The sequence below is a fragment of the Lactuca virosa genome, chromosome 4 (genome assembly GCF_052849685.1).
Source record: "Lactuca virosa cultivar CGN04683 chromosome 4, Lactuca_virosa_CGN04683_v6, whole genome shotgun sequence".
NCBI lineage: Eukaryota > Viridiplantae > Streptophyta > Magnoliopsida > Asterales > Asteraceae > Lactuca > Lactuca virosa.
In genome coordinates this window covers 59,256,902-59,273,004 of record NC_136429.1, presented here as the reverse complement: position 1 = coordinate 59,273,004, position 16,103 = coordinate 59,256,902, and the positions used below count along the sequence as shown (strand labels likewise).

At 39.3% G+C, this 16,103-nt stretch overlaps 2 protein-coding genes across 2 annotated transcripts; one reads left to right on the top strand and one right to left on the bottom strand.

Annotated features, from left to right (window-relative positions):
• Positions 1 to 8,356: 8,356 nt before the first annotated feature.
• Positions 8,357 to 9,007, bottom strand: LOC145104513 (uncharacterized). Its single transcript, XM_079041743.1, has one exon. It carries the CDS (start codon positions 9,005 to 9,007, stop codon positions 8,357 to 8,359), a length of 651 nt encoding a protein of 216 aa, XP_078897869.1.
• Positions 9,008 to 12,702: 3,695 nt separating this feature from the next.
• LOC145104512 (uncharacterized) lies at positions 12,703 to 14,792 on the top strand. Its single transcript, XM_079041742.1, has 4 exons — positions 12,703 to 12,807; positions 12,953 to 13,814; positions 13,877 to 14,055; positions 14,136 to 14,792. The coding sequence occupies exons 1-4, from the start codon at positions 12,703 to 12,705 to the stop codon at positions 14,790 to 14,792; spliced, it is 1,803 nt and encodes a 600-aa protein (XP_078897868.1).
• The last annotated feature ends 1,311 nt before the right edge of the window (positions 14,793 to 16,103 follow it).

The following is a 16,103-nucleotide window of genomic DNA, read 5'->3' as shown; positions in this document are numbered from 1 at the left end:
CCCTGCTTTAGAGCCATAAACCACAGTTTTGAACCACTTGAAGGGCGAATAGATCACGCCTGGATGTAGTCGCGGTGTGCAAGACAAAGGAAATAGAGGATGCGCCCAGTGGGGGCACTTTAAATCACCAATGCAGATCATAATGCATGAAGGAAAGGCGCCTCTTCATACACGATGATTCCTATATTTGTCAGGCTAAAGTGTATAGTAACGAAATAGGGTTTTGCAGCGCGGCGTCCGGGCAAACATCCGGCTTCAGGGGCTTCTCCCTTGTACTGTCCTTTACAATTTACCGTCTCATCTTCATTGCCTTTTCTCACCAAAATAAAAAATAAAATAAAATTAATGAAAAATCTACTTAACCTAAATCTAAACTTATCAACTTACATCTTCAATCTCGAAATTTTGTTATTTGGTTTTCAGTCTCCTTGCTGCTCGATCTTTTTTTTTTAGGAAAGTCTTGAACTTGGATTCTTGTTCTTCTTCTTTTTTGTGTTGCTCTTTTTCTTCATTCTTTTTGTTGCTTTTCTTTAATCTTCTTCATTCTCTCTTATTGTCTTCGCTTTTCCAATTTCTTCATTTTTTGTGTTTTCTTCTTGTGAGGTCTAAGGAATTTCACCATGTAACATAGGTCTCCAATAGTGAAAATGGAGTAATAGATGGAGGTTAACATGAACACCTAATGATCATTGACAATATGTCAAGATCTACTAAAAAGGGTGGGGAATGACTCAAAAATGGGTGTTACCGAAAAAACTTGGTCCCAAAAATGTGAATTGGGGGACCCGCTTCAAAGTTCATCAAGCACCTCAATGCAAGGTGTGATAAACAAAATATATCTAACTATCTACTCCAGACCCCTAGAAAAATGATGACCTATCCTAAAAAGGTGGTGAGAATCTAACTAAGTAAGGCTCGGATGAGACTCGGGAGTACTAAGGGGTATTCCCCCCAAAACCAAGATGCGAGTCTTCAATGTCTTCAAAATACCTTACCGGGATAATCTTTGCTCGCACACATCGGTTTGACAAACCACATCCCTCTGCACCTAGACTCAATCAAGCTACCTGCATCTGACTCCCACACAAGCGGTCTCAAAGTGGTCTGTAAGGCTCAAAGCGTGTCCCATTTATCCAATACAAGGAATTCCATATCAAGACCCGGGACCAATCTATGATTCAATACTTATGACTCGGCGCTATGGTACCTGTAGGGATGAGAAGACAAGAGAGAACAAAAATGCATGAACTTAAACTAGAATGCATCTAAAAAGTATGAAAATTAGAAAAGAAAGAAACAAAATATGCTTTTTTTTTGCAATTTTATGAATGAACTAAATGACTTACTCTAGATGCAACAATATACAACCTAAAATGCAATAAAAAATAAAATATAAGAATACCTCACCCCAAGCTTGAAATTAAGCATTGTCCTCAATGCTTAGGATGAGAATAAGGAAGGATCATACCGGGATCAAGGTGGAGGAGGCCCGCGAGGATGGTAACCGCCTTCTGGCTGAAAATGATGCCAAAGATCCTCCATGTAGCTGTTGGCGCGAGCTTGCTGCTCCTCGATGCGTCGAATGGCTGCTTCATTCCGGTTGCCCTGACAGCGCAAGGTAGCAAGCTGACTGTATATATCAAGAGGAAACTTGGGTCCTTGCTCGTTGTGTTGTTGATAGGACTGGTACTCATGTTATGGCTCGAAGTGTGCTCCCGAAGGATGATCATGAAAGGGTGGTGGTAGTTGTCGGATTGGGAGGTCATAATGGTCTTCGGCCTCGAATGGGCTATCAACATTGGCATTGTCTACCTGCATGTCATCATCATCACCTGCATCATCATCATTTGCTTCATCATCAACACGTAACTCTCCAGGGAAGAACCAAGTTTCGGGGTCCCTGGTGGTAAAGGCTGAAATGCTGGAGTGAGGTAAAATGTAGACAGATTCCTTGGCATGATTGAGCTAAGAGTAATGGCTATCGCTGGTCGGTAGCAACAATTCCATCCGAGTGAGAGCTACACAGTCAAGGAGGTAGATAGGTGGGTCATCCACTGGCACATACTCAAACTCGGGAAATTGAAGGCCCACACCCAAACCAATTAGGGTAATGAGACCTCCGATGCAAATGTCTCCGGTGGACTTCATGCATATGCTGTCACATTTATCTAGGAAAAAGGTGGTGAAACCGGGGCAAGACCAACCGCTGCTGGACATGCAATAGAGGAAATATAGTTCAACTGTGTTTATTTGTTTCGGTTCGTGACGACCAAAGATGGAAGTTGAAAGAATCTGGTGGGCGATTCTCCAATAAGGATGGATGATGTAAGGGTATTTTTGTTGACTTGGATTGAAGTTTGGAAGACTGGTGATCTGAGTCCAAAACTCTACTTTGGGCAAGCTCTTGAATTGAGTCCATTAGTGTTGTGGCTGTTGTATGTGCCCATGATAGTGTTGAGGGTGTCGTAGGTGAGTCGGTGCTGCCGACCCTGGAGTCTAAATGTGAGCACCTCCACCGCATTATCCTGTGCATAAGTGGAAAGGAACTCGAGTGTGGGTTGCTTGTATGTGCATGCGGAAAGAGCTAGGTAATCACGCCAACCCATGTTGAGGAACATTTGTTGCAAGCAATCGTCAAGGCCAAGGTTGATCATGGATTCCCGGTGGTAAAATCTGATGGCTTGGATTGCACGTTTTTAGTGGTTTGAATTGAATTGCTTGATTTGTGCACTGGTGAGGACAAGGTTACTATCACGATCGACATGATCAGTTGAGACTTTTTTTGATGATCTTGATGATTGAGCTTGGCGGGAAGAACCATGAGACGCATGAATCGTTTTGTTCTTTCCCATTGTACCTGTTAATAGAACCTAGCAAAGACAAAAACTTGACCAAAATTATCCCTCACACTCGCCTCACAGCAATCTAATCAATCCAAATAAAAAAATATAAATATAAATCGGGCAAACACTCCAAACTTGCAATTTGGCACAATTCAAGGCAATGTAATCCAATCAATTACTAACAAGTCAATTCTAAGCACCCTAATGCATAACATAAGACTAGAAAAATTATAAATTGAATGCAATAAAATTGAAAGGAATATACCAAATTCGAGTGTCGAAACCCGAAAAGAAAAATGCTAAAACCGCACCCCAAGCTTGAATTGGACCTGCAAGGTTGAGTCTTTTAAATCTCTGGTGAGAAACAAAAATTTTTGGAAATTTTCGTCAAAATGAGGGGCGGCGGTCGGCGGCGGCTGCAGACGGTGGCTGGTGGCGGAGCTAGGTTTTCCGGAGAGTGAATTCTTCCAAATTGAGTGTAGATCGGTGTGTACGGTTGTATTTGGTGAAGAATGCCCAAAGAAATATCGAATTTTGAGAAGAATTGGCGGAGATGTGGTGGTTTTACGCTTTTCCGACGAGTTAGAGAGGTGGTGGCGAGATTGATGTTTACTAGTGGAGAAAGGGTGGTGAGGTGGTTGGAATTGGTTGGGGGTTAGGATGGTTGGGAGGCGCCGGTGGTAGCAACAAGGAGGACGACTGTAGGAGCTGGTGACGACTTTCCGGTGATGAAGGGGTAAGGGAAAGAAGGGTGCTGTTGGCGGCTAGCGGCTGTAGGGGAAGAAGGTCGGTGACTGTCGGCAGGTGATGGCGAGGTTGGCAGCGCCGACCGGTGGCACCGATTGGAGGCAGTGGTAGGAGGTTCTTCGTCAGCGGCAATGTAAATCGGGTGAGCGACTTGCTGCTGTGTTCGCTGTGGACGGGAGTTACAAGGGGGAAGGGTTTAGGGAGGTCCGACGGGTGAATGGGATATAAGGTTGGGTCGGAAATGGGTCGGGGTATCAGGTGGGGCACGGGTCGGATGACGTTGAATCGGGTCCGGGTAGGAGTGTGAGTTGGTCTCGCAAAGGTAGGGTCTCTTTTGTTCTTAGCCGCGCAAGAGTGTGCGAGGGTAGGAGGCAGGCCGCGGAAGTGGTTGTGAGGGTGTGTTGTAGGCCACGCAAAACCTGCGCGGGTGGGGAAGTAGCTGCACGCACACATCAGAATACATCACGTGTTGGGGTAATTTTTTGAGCTCGTATTTGCGCGATTGGGGCTGGGTCGCGCAACGTTTGCGCTGGTACCCGCGCAAATTGCAGATTTTTTACACTTTTTGCAAACTTTACCAAGATCATTGCTAAACCTCAAGATGCTTGTTTTTGACAAACTTTAAGCCTAGAAACATCAAAACTTCAAGCGGAGATTATTTATTTACAATGCATTTATTTAACGTCTTTGCCAAGACATAGCCCCGCTTCCGTCAACCTTCGTAAATCGGAGTTTCCAATGTTTCGTTGTCGAATTCTCCCATGTCAAAGCCTTCATAAAATGGTTTCAAACGGTGCCCATTCACTTTGAATATTTGATTCATTTCCAAACTCTTAATTTCAACCGCACCATGATCAAACACTTTTATAACAATAAAAGGTATGTGCCATCGAGATCGCAATTTTCCCAGGAATAGCTTTAACCGCGAATGATAAAGAAGGACTTTTTGGCCCAGAATAAAATGCTTCCGAGTGATGTGCTTGTCATGAAACGCTTTTGTCTTGTCTTTGTAGATGCTTGCATTTTCGTAAGACTCGTTCCTCAACTCTTCGATTTCTTGAAGTTGCATCTTTTGGTGTTTCTAGATTTCTTCAATATTGAAATTACACTTTTAACCGCCCAATATGCCTTGTGTTCCAATTCCACCAGTAAATGACAAGACTTTCCATAGACGAGGCGGAATGGAGACATGCCAATTGGGGTTTTGTAGGTGGTCCGATACGCCCACAATGCATCTTCTAACTTCCAGCTCCAATCTTTTCGTGTAGTGTTGATTGTCTTTTCAAGAATTTGCTTGACTTCTCTATTTGACACTTCAGCTTGGCCATTTGTTTGTGGATGGTAGGCGGTCGATATCCGGTGTGTGACACCATATCTCTTCATCATGGCTTGCATCATTTTGTTGCAAAAATGAGTGCCCCTATCACTTACCAAGGCTCTTGGTACACCATATCTTGAAAAAATATTTGACTTCAAGAAGTCAATTGCGGTTTTAGAGTCATCATGCCTTGTAGCCTTTGCTTCCACCCACTTTGAGACGTAGTCAACCACTAAGAGTATATAAGAATAACCGAAAGAGACGGGGGAATGGGCCCATGAAATCGATTCCCCATACATCAAAGATCTCATAAATGAGGATATGGCTTTGAATCATTTCGTGGTTCATGGATACGGTTCCCATTCTTTGACATCTATCACAACTCTTGCAAAATAGATAGGTATCTCTTGATATTATTGGCCAATAGAGTCCACATTCTAGCACCTTCCGCATGGTTTTGTTTTGACCAAAATGGCCTCCGCATGCATATTCATGGAAAAACGTCAATATTGATTTGACCTCATTTTGGTGAACACACCTCCGTATTAGTTGATCCGGACAATGTTTCCAAAGATAAGGGTCGTCCCACACGTTGTATTTGGAGTCACTCTTCAACTTGGCCTTTGGTACTTGGTAAATGTGTGGGGAATTTCTTTAGTAACCAAGTAATTGACTATATCCGCATACCATGGAATGGTGTTTGAAAGATAGAAGAGGTATTCATCCGGAAATTCATCAAGGATGGAAGGAGAGGAGCCACCAATATTCAAACGACTTAAGTGATCTGCAACTAGGTTTTCGGCACCACTTTTGTCCTTTATCTCAAGATCGAACTCCTGTAAAAGAAGAATACACCGAATCAACTGTGGCTTGGCATCTTTCTTGGTCATTAGATACTTCAAGGCCGCATGGTCGGAGTATACAATTACTTTTGTCCCGAGAAGGTATTGTCGAAATTTCTCCAATGCGAAGACAATGGCTAGAAGTTCCTTCTTGGTGGTAGAATAATTAGCTTGAGCATTATCCAAGGTTTTGGAGGCATAGTAGATAACAATGTTGTAAAAATCGGTCTAGGCGGCCGATTAATCGGGGATTACTCACTAGGCGGTCTTCAACCGAATATGATTAAGGCTAATCGGTCGGCTTAATCGGTTTTGGTCAAAGTCGAACCTAGACAGTTCTAATCGGTCCTAGGCGGTCCTAATCGGTCCTAGGGGGCCAAATCGGACAAATTTTCAAATTTTCAAAATTTTAAATTTTCAAATATTAAACCAAAATTTTCAAATTTTCAAAAGTTCATAGTATTTCAATGTTCAACTAATATATAAAAAGATTTTAAAAAAAAAATTAAATTTTAAAGTTTTTCTCCAAAATTTTCAATATTTCTATGTTTTCACATATATAAATACCCAAATTTACTTCTTTTCTTAAGATATATTAAAATCTGAATAACTTTTCTTATTAATTGGATGATAAATTGTTGTGCTTGTTAAACTTATCATTAAACTTTTATGCTTATTTATTTAGATGCTTACAATTAAAGTTAGATTTATAAATTTTTGAATAATTTTCTTAATAATTAATAGTCCCCGATTAATCCCCGCCTAGCCGATTAATCCCTAGACCCCAGTTCACCGACTAGCTAACGTCTAACGTTTTCTGCAACCTTGGTAGATAACATGTGATGCTTTGCCCTCCTTTTGACCTAAAATCGCTCTAATGGCAAAATTGCTTGCATCGCACATGATTTCAAAAGGAAGCTCCCAATTTGGAGGTTGGATGATGGGAGCGGATGTGAGTAGGTCTTTAAGTTTGTCAAAGGCTTCTTGACATGCTACATTGAAGTCAAAGTCAACATCTTTTTGGAGAAAGAGGCACATCGGTCTCGTGATCTTGGAGAAATCTTTGATAAATCTCCTATAGAATCCCGCATGGCCCAAGAAAGATCTCACTTCTCTAACACATGTTGGGTAAGGAAGGGTTTGTATGACATCAACTTTGGCTTTATCAACTTCGATTCCCTTTTTGGAGACGATGTGTCCCAAGATGATGCCTTGATTGACCATGAAGTGACACTTCTCAAAGTTTAATACCAACTTCTTCTCAATGCATATTTTCAAAATCTTCTTATGGTTATCCAAGCATTCATCAAATGAATTGCCATATACGGTGAAGTCATCCATGAGCACTTCAATTATATTCTCAACATACTCGGAGAAGATGCTCACCATGTATCATTAGAATGTGGCGGGGGCATTGCATAATCCAAATGGCATCCGTTCGTAGGCAAATGTGCCAAAAGGGCATGTAAAAGTTGTCTTGTCTTGATCTTCGGGGGCAATGTGTATTTGATGAAAACCGGAGTATCCATCAAGGCAACAATAATGCAATTTGCCCGCCAATCTCTCGAGCATTTGGTCAATGAAAGGAAGGGGGAAATGATCTTTCCGTGTGCTTGAATTCAGCTTCCTATAATCAATACACACCTCTATCCATTTGGAACTCGAGTGGGTACCATTACTCCCTTGTTATTTTCAATAACCGTGATTCTCGTTTTCTTGAGAACAACTTGAACCGGACTAACCCATTTGGAGTCGGAAATGGGGTAAATCATATCCCCATCAAGGAGTTTGATTATCTCTTTCTTGACAACTTCCATCATTGGAGGATTTAATCTTCTTTGAGCTTCCCTCCTAGGCTTACAATCATCTTCCATGAGAATCTTGTGAGTGCATACATTAGGACTAATCCCCTTTATATCCGTTATTGTCTACCCCATGGCCTCTTTGTGATATTTCAAAACTTCAACCAATTGGTCTTCTTCAAAGTCTTTCAATTGAGAGGAGATGATCATTGGTAGAGTTTTGCCTTTACCTAGATAAACATACTTCAAGTGGCTAGGTAAGACTTTCAATTCAAGTGTGTGTGTGTGTGGGGGGTGGATTATGGAAGGGGGAATCTTGTTTGGAGAATGAGATAAGGCAACTTGAGAGACATCCTTCTTTGTTGAATTGTTAATTTCTAAAGTCTTCACAATCTCTTCAACTTCGGAGTCCAATGTATACATATCCAATGTTTTCTTCAAACTCTCACAATCAAGACTCATGTTGAGTACCATCTTCAAAATATCCCCATGTGATAACTCAACTACTTCATGGGTGATTGGCTCAATCACATCAACCCGATACAATGGAGAAATGTTGCTAGGGTACCTCATTGCTTCAAAGATGTTGAAGTGAATGGTCTCTCCATCAAACTCCATGGTGATCTTCCCATTATGGACATCAATAATCGTGTGAGCGGTATTCATGAAGGGTCTTCCAAGGAGGATCATGGATGACTTGAAAGGAGTCTTCTCTTCAAGGTCAATGACATAGAAGTCCGCAGGAAATACTAGTTGATTAACTTGCACTAGTACATCCTCCAACACGCCTCTTGGAAATACACTTTACTTGTCCGCTAATTGAATGATTTCTCCGATTTCTTCCAAAGGTCCAACATTAAGAGATTGAAAAACCGAGTATGGCATGACATTGATTGAGGCTCCAAGATCTAGCATGGCACTTTCAACATGCAAATCACCAATAGTGCAACGGATAGCAAACTTGCACGGGTCCTTGCATTTGGGTGGTAACTTCTTTTCGATAACCACAGACACATTTGCATTGACTTGAATCTTTTCATTCGCCTTAAATTTCCTCTTGTTGGTGCACAAATCCTTAATAAATTTGGCATAGCTTGGAATTTTCTTTATGACATCTAATAGTGGAAAGTTGATTTGGACCTTGCAGAAGGTTTCAAGAAACTCCTTCTCTTCCTCCTTTTTATTTAAAGGGGCCAACCAGGAGGGAAAAGGTGGTGGTATGACCAATGGCTTGATGGTCTTGATGGAAGATTCAGGTTGGTCAATGTTGGGAACAACCGGTTCCTTTGGAGGAACTACCACCTTTGAAGGCTCAACAATAATAACATCATCTTCTTCTTTTCTTGAAACTCTTTTAGGGTTGCTTTCTCCAAGTGTTTTCCCACTTTTCAAGGTGATTTCACTCACATTGGGATTCTTCTCGATTTGAGATGGAAGTTTACCCCTTTGTTCCATCTTGTTGATAGCGGTAGTCAAGTCTCCAATTTGTGCTTGAATGTTGGAGAAGGTGTTCTTGGTCTCTTGTTGAAATTGGGTTTGGCTTTGAGCAAGAGAAGTAATGAGTTATTTAAGACTCATTTTATGGTTACCACTTGATTGGCCTTGTTGATGAGGTTGTTGGTAATTTGGAGGGGGATGAGATGTTTGTGGATATGGACGTTTTTGTGATGGGTATTGTGGATATTGGGGTCTCATCATAATATTTGGCGGGTTTTGCTTTGGTGGGTATGGATTGTTTGGGTTATTCCTCCAATTTGGGTTGTAGGTGTTTTGAAATCCTATGGGTCTTGGTTGACCATGATATCCTCCCATTGCATTAACATCCTCCGGTTTACTACCAAGTGTGGGACGCTTATACGTACAATGCCCCGTCATTGCACAAATACAACACACCATCAATTGTTGATCACTTCCCACCACCATTTGACTTAACACATTAGTCAAATCCAAGAGCTTTGATTCCAAGTGTTGGGTGTTGCTAACTTCACCAACCACTTATGGATAATTTCTCTTCATGTCATTTCGAGTCCTGAAGTTTCTTTGATTTTGAGAAATGGTACCAAAAAGTGATCTTATCTCTTGAGGTGCCTTGTTGAAGATGTCACCACCACTTGAAGCATCAATCAGCATTCGATCTTTTTCATTCATACCCTCATAAAATTGTTGAAGAAGTAATTGTTCGGGTATGTTGTGTTGAGGACAACTTGTACACAAGTTGTTGAACCCGCTCCGAAAAATCATGAAAAGTCTTATTATCCCCTTGACGAATCCCCAAAATGTCACTTCTTTGACTTGATATTCGGGAAGTGGGATAGAACTTGCCATTAAAGAATTTGAGTAACTCTTACCATGTGTGAATAGATCCCGGTGGTAAGTTGAATAACCACTCTCTAGCTTTATCTTTCAAGGTGAGAGGGAAGGCGGTTAGCTTGAAATCATCCAATGTCACATGTTCGGGAAACATACTAACACATATCATATAAAAGGACTTCAAATGCCTTTGAGGATCTTCTCTATCCAAACCATGGAACTTGGTGGGTTGATGTATTAAACTTGAATTCAATTCAATCCCTCGGCGGTTTGCGGGATAAACAATACCAAGGGGTGTGTGAGTAACATCTGTCTCCATCATTTATCGAAGTGTCAACTCTTGAGGGGGGATTGGGTGGATTGGGGTTATTGGGATATTGTTGCATGTAATTGGGAAGTTGTTGGTAAGGTGGGTATGGGTATTGTTGATTATTGTACATCGGTGGTGGATAAGGTTGGTAGTTAGGATATTGGTTGTAGGGAGGTTGTTGTTGTGGGTACATTGGTTGTTGGTAAATTAGAGGTTGTGGGTAATTAGGTTGATTTGGTTGATGTGCTTGTTGTTGTTGAACTTGAAAAGCACTGTTTTGAGGTTGGTTGTTTTGATGGAAGTTTTGGCTTTGTGGTTGTGGTTGTTGATAATTGGGTTGATTTGGTTGATGAGGGGGTTGATTCCAAGGTGGCATATCTATGAGAGGTTCTTGGTGTTGTTGTTGTCTTGGTTGTTGGGGTGGGGTATTGGAATCTTGATTGTTTGGGTTTATTTTGGGATTGTGAGGTGGAGTGTGATTCATGGCTATGTAGTTTTCAAACAGAATGTCTTCGAAGGAATGACTAATAATTGGAGAACTCGGCTCGGTGTCGGTATCTATTGAAGTATGAACTTGATCTTCTATGTTGATTAGTGGAGAAGAGGAAGAAGCTTGAACGATTTGTTTTTGCTTTGCTTGTTTGGCTAACTTTTTCCACCTTTTTACTTCTTTTTCAATCTCCGAATTGTAGAGTAGTTCACCGGTTCTTGTAGACCTAGGCATAAACAATCAAATAACAATAACCAATATCCCCGGCAACGGCGCCAAAACTTGGTGGGAAGTCAAGTCCACCAAGCAAATTACACCCTTTGTTTGCAAATAAAACGTAATATAATGGTAAAAAGGGGTATCGATCCTCGGGAAATGGTTGTATTCAATCACCAATGCAATCCAATAGAACTAGTGTAAATAAACTAACTAACTAAAACTAAACTAAAAGGGGGGGGGGTGTTGTGATTGCTTGAAAACTAAAAGACTTGAATAACTAAAACGCTTGCAATTAAGCAAGATGATGAGATGCTTAAATATTGGAGAGAATTGGTTAAACAAGGCAATTCAAGACAATGAAAATTTGTGTGTTTATCATTAGGATTCAATATGAAGCTTATCATTCACCCCAAATTGGGTATAGCAATCATGAAGCGTGATATGCCAAGATTCCTCATAGGTAGTATGGAGGTTGGGGAAGCCCACAACACACCTTCTTAATCAAAATCAAGGATTCAGTTGAAGCAATTGAACCCAAGAAGTTGATTAGCCTTAAGAATGAAGGAATCCCCAATTCCTAGAGGATGTCAATGCTTACACATCCATAAAGGAGTCATGATTCATAAGCTAAAGATGATTTCTACCATCATAAGCCCTTGTTCTAAGTAAATTCAATGATTCAATGCTAAACCAAAGAAATAAACCAACAATTGCTCATTCAAGTACCAAGCTCATGATCAAAGTATCAGACAAGCATAATAAATATGAAGTAGAATCACAAACATAAGATAAATGACAATTAAGCATGAATCCTTCAAAACCCACAAATATCCAAGGGTGTTAGCCAAAGTTAACCAAAATAGAGAAATTAGCCACTCATGGCAACAAAATAACAATCATAAAAGTATAATTGCATCAAGAAACTACAAATTACTTAGAAAGATGAGAAGAAATGAGTATCAAGCTCCAAAAATCGCCTCTCCAGGTCTCCGATGGTGGGAAATCGAAGTGTGTGCTGATACATCCAACCCCCAAGGTAAATGGTAAGCAAAATGACCAAAATGCCCAAAAGTGTGCAGTTGCGCGGGTACCCTCGCAAGTGTTGCGTGATTGAGACTCCACCCTCGCAAATATTGATGGAATGTTATTGGCTCATTTTTCTCCACTACACACCTCACTACCCAAGATTCCCTTGGTCCCCTCCACACATCACATGATTCAAATTTGACCAATCATATTCAAGATTTAATTATGGATAGTCCAAGCCCAAAATAAGAATCCATGATCAATCTTCACAAGCCCACTTAATCCAAATCTTCAACTTTTTAAGCCCAAATCTCCTTTGATGGATCTGTAAAGCCCAATAATGCATCGAGAAGCCCACCAAGCCCAACTCCAGTCAAACCACAACCGCAACGAGCTCCAAAACCTTGCAAAATATCTCATGCAAAATAGAAAGTACCTGACACGATCCATGATAAAGAAAATAAAGAAATACAATGCAATGGGTCGGATTTTATCACCGATAAACTAGAGTAGGGAACGAACAAAGAGAGTCGACTCTTCGTCGTGTCTGCTTGTCAGCTCTGTGAGGTTTTCTTGTTCTTTTTTTCATCTCTCACTAATATTGCATTGGGAGATCCTAGTTGTCTTGTGTACACCAATTATTTTTTGCTTTCATCTATATGTAATTGTTGATTGGTTTTCTTTGACTCTGTGTTGGTTGTCCTGGGCCCCAAGAAACGTGGTGACCATCCGGACTTAAGATCAATACAGGTGTTTGTTTTGTTTTTTTTTTTTGTGATTTTATTGCTTATTCTCATGGATGGTCCTGATAAAACTCATGGAGGAAGTGGAAATGATGATCAAAATAACTTTGATGATCCTCTCTATGTTCATCCATCTGATAATGTTGTTACAACTACTGTTACAATGAAATTAATTGGTAATGAAAACTTTAGGTTGTGGAGGAGTTCTATGTCTATAGCTCATAGGGACAGAAATAAACTTGGATTTTTTAATGGAACTTTAAAAAAGAATAACGTTGATGAAGCTAAAAAAATCTAAATAGGATAGGGCTAATGTTGTTGTCTGTTCTTGGCTTCTGTCTTCTATTTCTGATTCCATCTATCAGAGTCAAGCTTATTCTGATGTTGTTGGGGACATTTGGAAAAATTGTTTTGAAACTTATAATAATTCTGATGGATCTGTTGTTTTCAATATTCACCAACAGATTAATTCTCTTAAACAAAATGGAATTTCGTTGTCAGATTACTTCAATAAGCTTGATTCCTTATGGAAGGAATTTGATGGTCTTACTAGTTTAACTGAGTGTACCTCTGAGGCTTTAATTAAACTCAAAGATCATTGTAATCTCATGAAACTTATGCAGATTCTTAGTGGTCTTGATGACTCTTATAATCAAGTCAAGAGCCATATTTTACTCATGGAACCGTTACCTAATGTCAAAACTGCTTTTTTGATATTGTCTAGGGAAGAGTATCTTCAAAGAAATGGTTCTTTGTCTTCTCTTCAGTCTTCTCAATCTTCATCTAAATCTCAGTCTACTGCCTTCAATAGTAGGTTCAATAATAGATTTAACTCAAATAATTCTAATAAAAATAAGAATCAAGTTGTTCAATCCAAGAATTGTGGTATTAAAGGTCATTCCATAGAAAAATGTTACAAGTTAATAGGCTATACTAAGGACTTCAAACCAAGGAGTGAATCTAACAATCAAAATAACTTTAACAAAAAAATTTATGTTAATTCTGCTACCACTTCTTCTGGGAGTTCTAATACTTCCAATCTATCTGAGTCTATTGGAGATTATGAGTTTCACCGGCTTACTAAGGATCAGTACATTAAGTTTTTACAACTTATCAATGATAAGCAAACTAATGAGGAAGTAACTACTAGTGCTAATATGTCAGGTACTTGCTTGTTTCAAGCTTTTAGTTCTTCTGTTAACTGCTAAAATGGATTGTTTACTCAGGAGTCAATCAACATATGATTGCTTCTAAATCCTTTCTTCGTGACACTGTGGATGTGTCTAAATTGGATCTTCTTGTTAGTTATCCTAATGGTACTTCTGTTAAAATTGAAAAAATTGGTAATATGAACTTGTTAGATTCCTTAACATTGTTTCATGTCTTTGTTGTTCCGGATTTTAATGTAAATTTGTTATCTATTCATAAAGTCTACATAGATGTAACTATGAGGTCATTTTTAATGAGCATAACTGTAAAATTCAGGGTTTACAATCAAAGGAGATGGTGGGGAATGGTAGAGAATCCGAAGGTATCTATTACATAAATAGTTTTCCTTCAGGTAAATTTTCTAAGATTAATAGTTCTTCCTCTATTTGTTGTGTTTCTAAACTTACATGGCATAATAGAATTGGTCACCCCTCTGTTCAAGCTTTAGTTTCTTTTAAAAACAAACTTAAATTTGGAAATGAAGTCCATCCTCCTTGTGATATATGTCATAAAGCTAAGAAAACCAGAGAGTCCTTTCATATTACTCAACATGACACATCTAAACTTGGTGAGTTAATTCATCTAGATGTATGGGGACCTTATAGAGTGACCAACATAGAAGGATTTAGATATTTATTGACCATTGTGGATGATTTCACTAAAGCTACTTGGGTCTACTTGTTGAAGTCAAAGGATGAAGTTTATGATTGTGTTCTTGCTTTCTTTAACATTCTTTTTAATCAGTTTGAAGTTAAAATTAAAGTTGTTAGGTCAGATAATGGAACTGAATTTTTAAATCATAAAATGAGACAATTATTTGAGTCAAAAGGAATTTTACATCAAACTTCATGTGTTTATACTCCACAACAAAATGGAGTTGTGGAGAGAAAATACAAGAATATTTTAAATGTCGCTAGGTCTTTGATGTTTTAGTCTGGTTTACTTCTTAAATACTGGGGAGAAGCTATTTTCACTTCTGTTTTTTATTAATAGAACACCTACATCTATTTTAAAGGGTGCTTCTCCTTATAAGCTTGTTTATAAAACTTCTCATACTTTTGATAAACTTAGAGTATTTAGTTGTTTGTGTTTTTACAACCAAATTGAATAATTTTGATAAATTTCTAAGAGAGCTGATAAATGTATATTTCTTGGTTATTCTTCTGATAAAAAGGGCTATATAGTTCTTAGTCTTGATTCAAATCGTATTTTTGTTTCCATGGATGTGAAACTTTATGAATCTATGTTTCCTTTCAAGCTAAAGTCTTCATCTTTGACTGGTAAATCCATGTCCCTTTGTGTTCTAGTGATCCTTTTTCCTATAACGAGTCATTGTATTCTAGTTCTCTTCTTGATAACACTAGTTTAGACAACTTAAAAATGTCCATCAGTTGGATGGTGCTAGTACAGGTCACAACCTGGATGAGACTAGTCCCTTTGGTGTCAACAACCAAACTGGCGAGGCACATGTGCCTCCTTCTGGTGAGATGTTTCCAAGTTCTTCTACTTTGACTGAGGAAAGTGGTCAAGTTAATATTATTCCTTCTGAGGGTCGGTCTACTAGGGTCACTAGGTATGGTTGTGATTTACACATGTCAGTTAGATTTAGTGACTATGTTATGGAGGGAAGGCACAAATGTGGAATTCAACGTTCTGTTAACTATTCTGCTCTTAATAATGAAAATATATGTTTTGTTTCTAATCTTAATAAAACCAATGAACCCAACACTTATAGTGAGGGCGCTTTAGATTCAAATTAGATAAAATCAATGAATGAGGAAATGGAGGTCCTTTATAGGACTAACACTTGGGAAGTCACTAATCTTCCTAAAGGAAGAAAAGCTATAGGATGTCGTTGGATTTACAAAATAAAATATATGTCTAATGGTGAAATAGAAAGGTATAAAGCTAGGCTACTAGCAAAAGGATACAGTCAAAAGGAAGGAATAGATTATATAACATCCCAGGTTTCAGGTATTTTCAAATCCCTCCTTTGGTTTTAAATTATGTCATTTCGGTCCTTGGATTGGAAGCAGACAGCCCTAAAAAGCCCTAGTGGCAAAATGGTCATTTTTGGGCTGGTGGTGTACGCTAAGTGTACATGTGGGTACGCTAAGCGTACTAGGGCGTGCCCTAGTAGGCTGTGCGTACACATATGTATGCTGGGCGTAAACATATGTATGCTGGGCGTACTAATGTCCGGGCGAAACCCTAATTTTTAGGGTTTGAGGAGTATTTAAACAT

Coding starts and splice junctions, on each gene's coding strand:
- LOC145104512 (XM_079041742.1), top strand. CDS start 12,703: ATGGATGGTCCTGATAAAACTCATGGAGGAAGTGGAAATGATGATCAA. Junction 13,815..13,876: donor TACTAGTGCTAATATGTCAG/GTACTTGCTTGT, acceptor TTGTTTACTCAG/GAGTCAATCAACATATGATT. Junction 14,056..14,135: donor TTGTTGTTCCGGATTTTAAT/GTAAATTTGTTA, acceptor TGTAAAATTCAG/GGTTTACAATCAAAGGAGAT.
- LOC145104513 (XM_079041743.1), bottom strand. CDS start 9,007: ATGGAACAAAGGGGTAAACTTCCATCTCAAATCGAGAAGAATCCCAAT.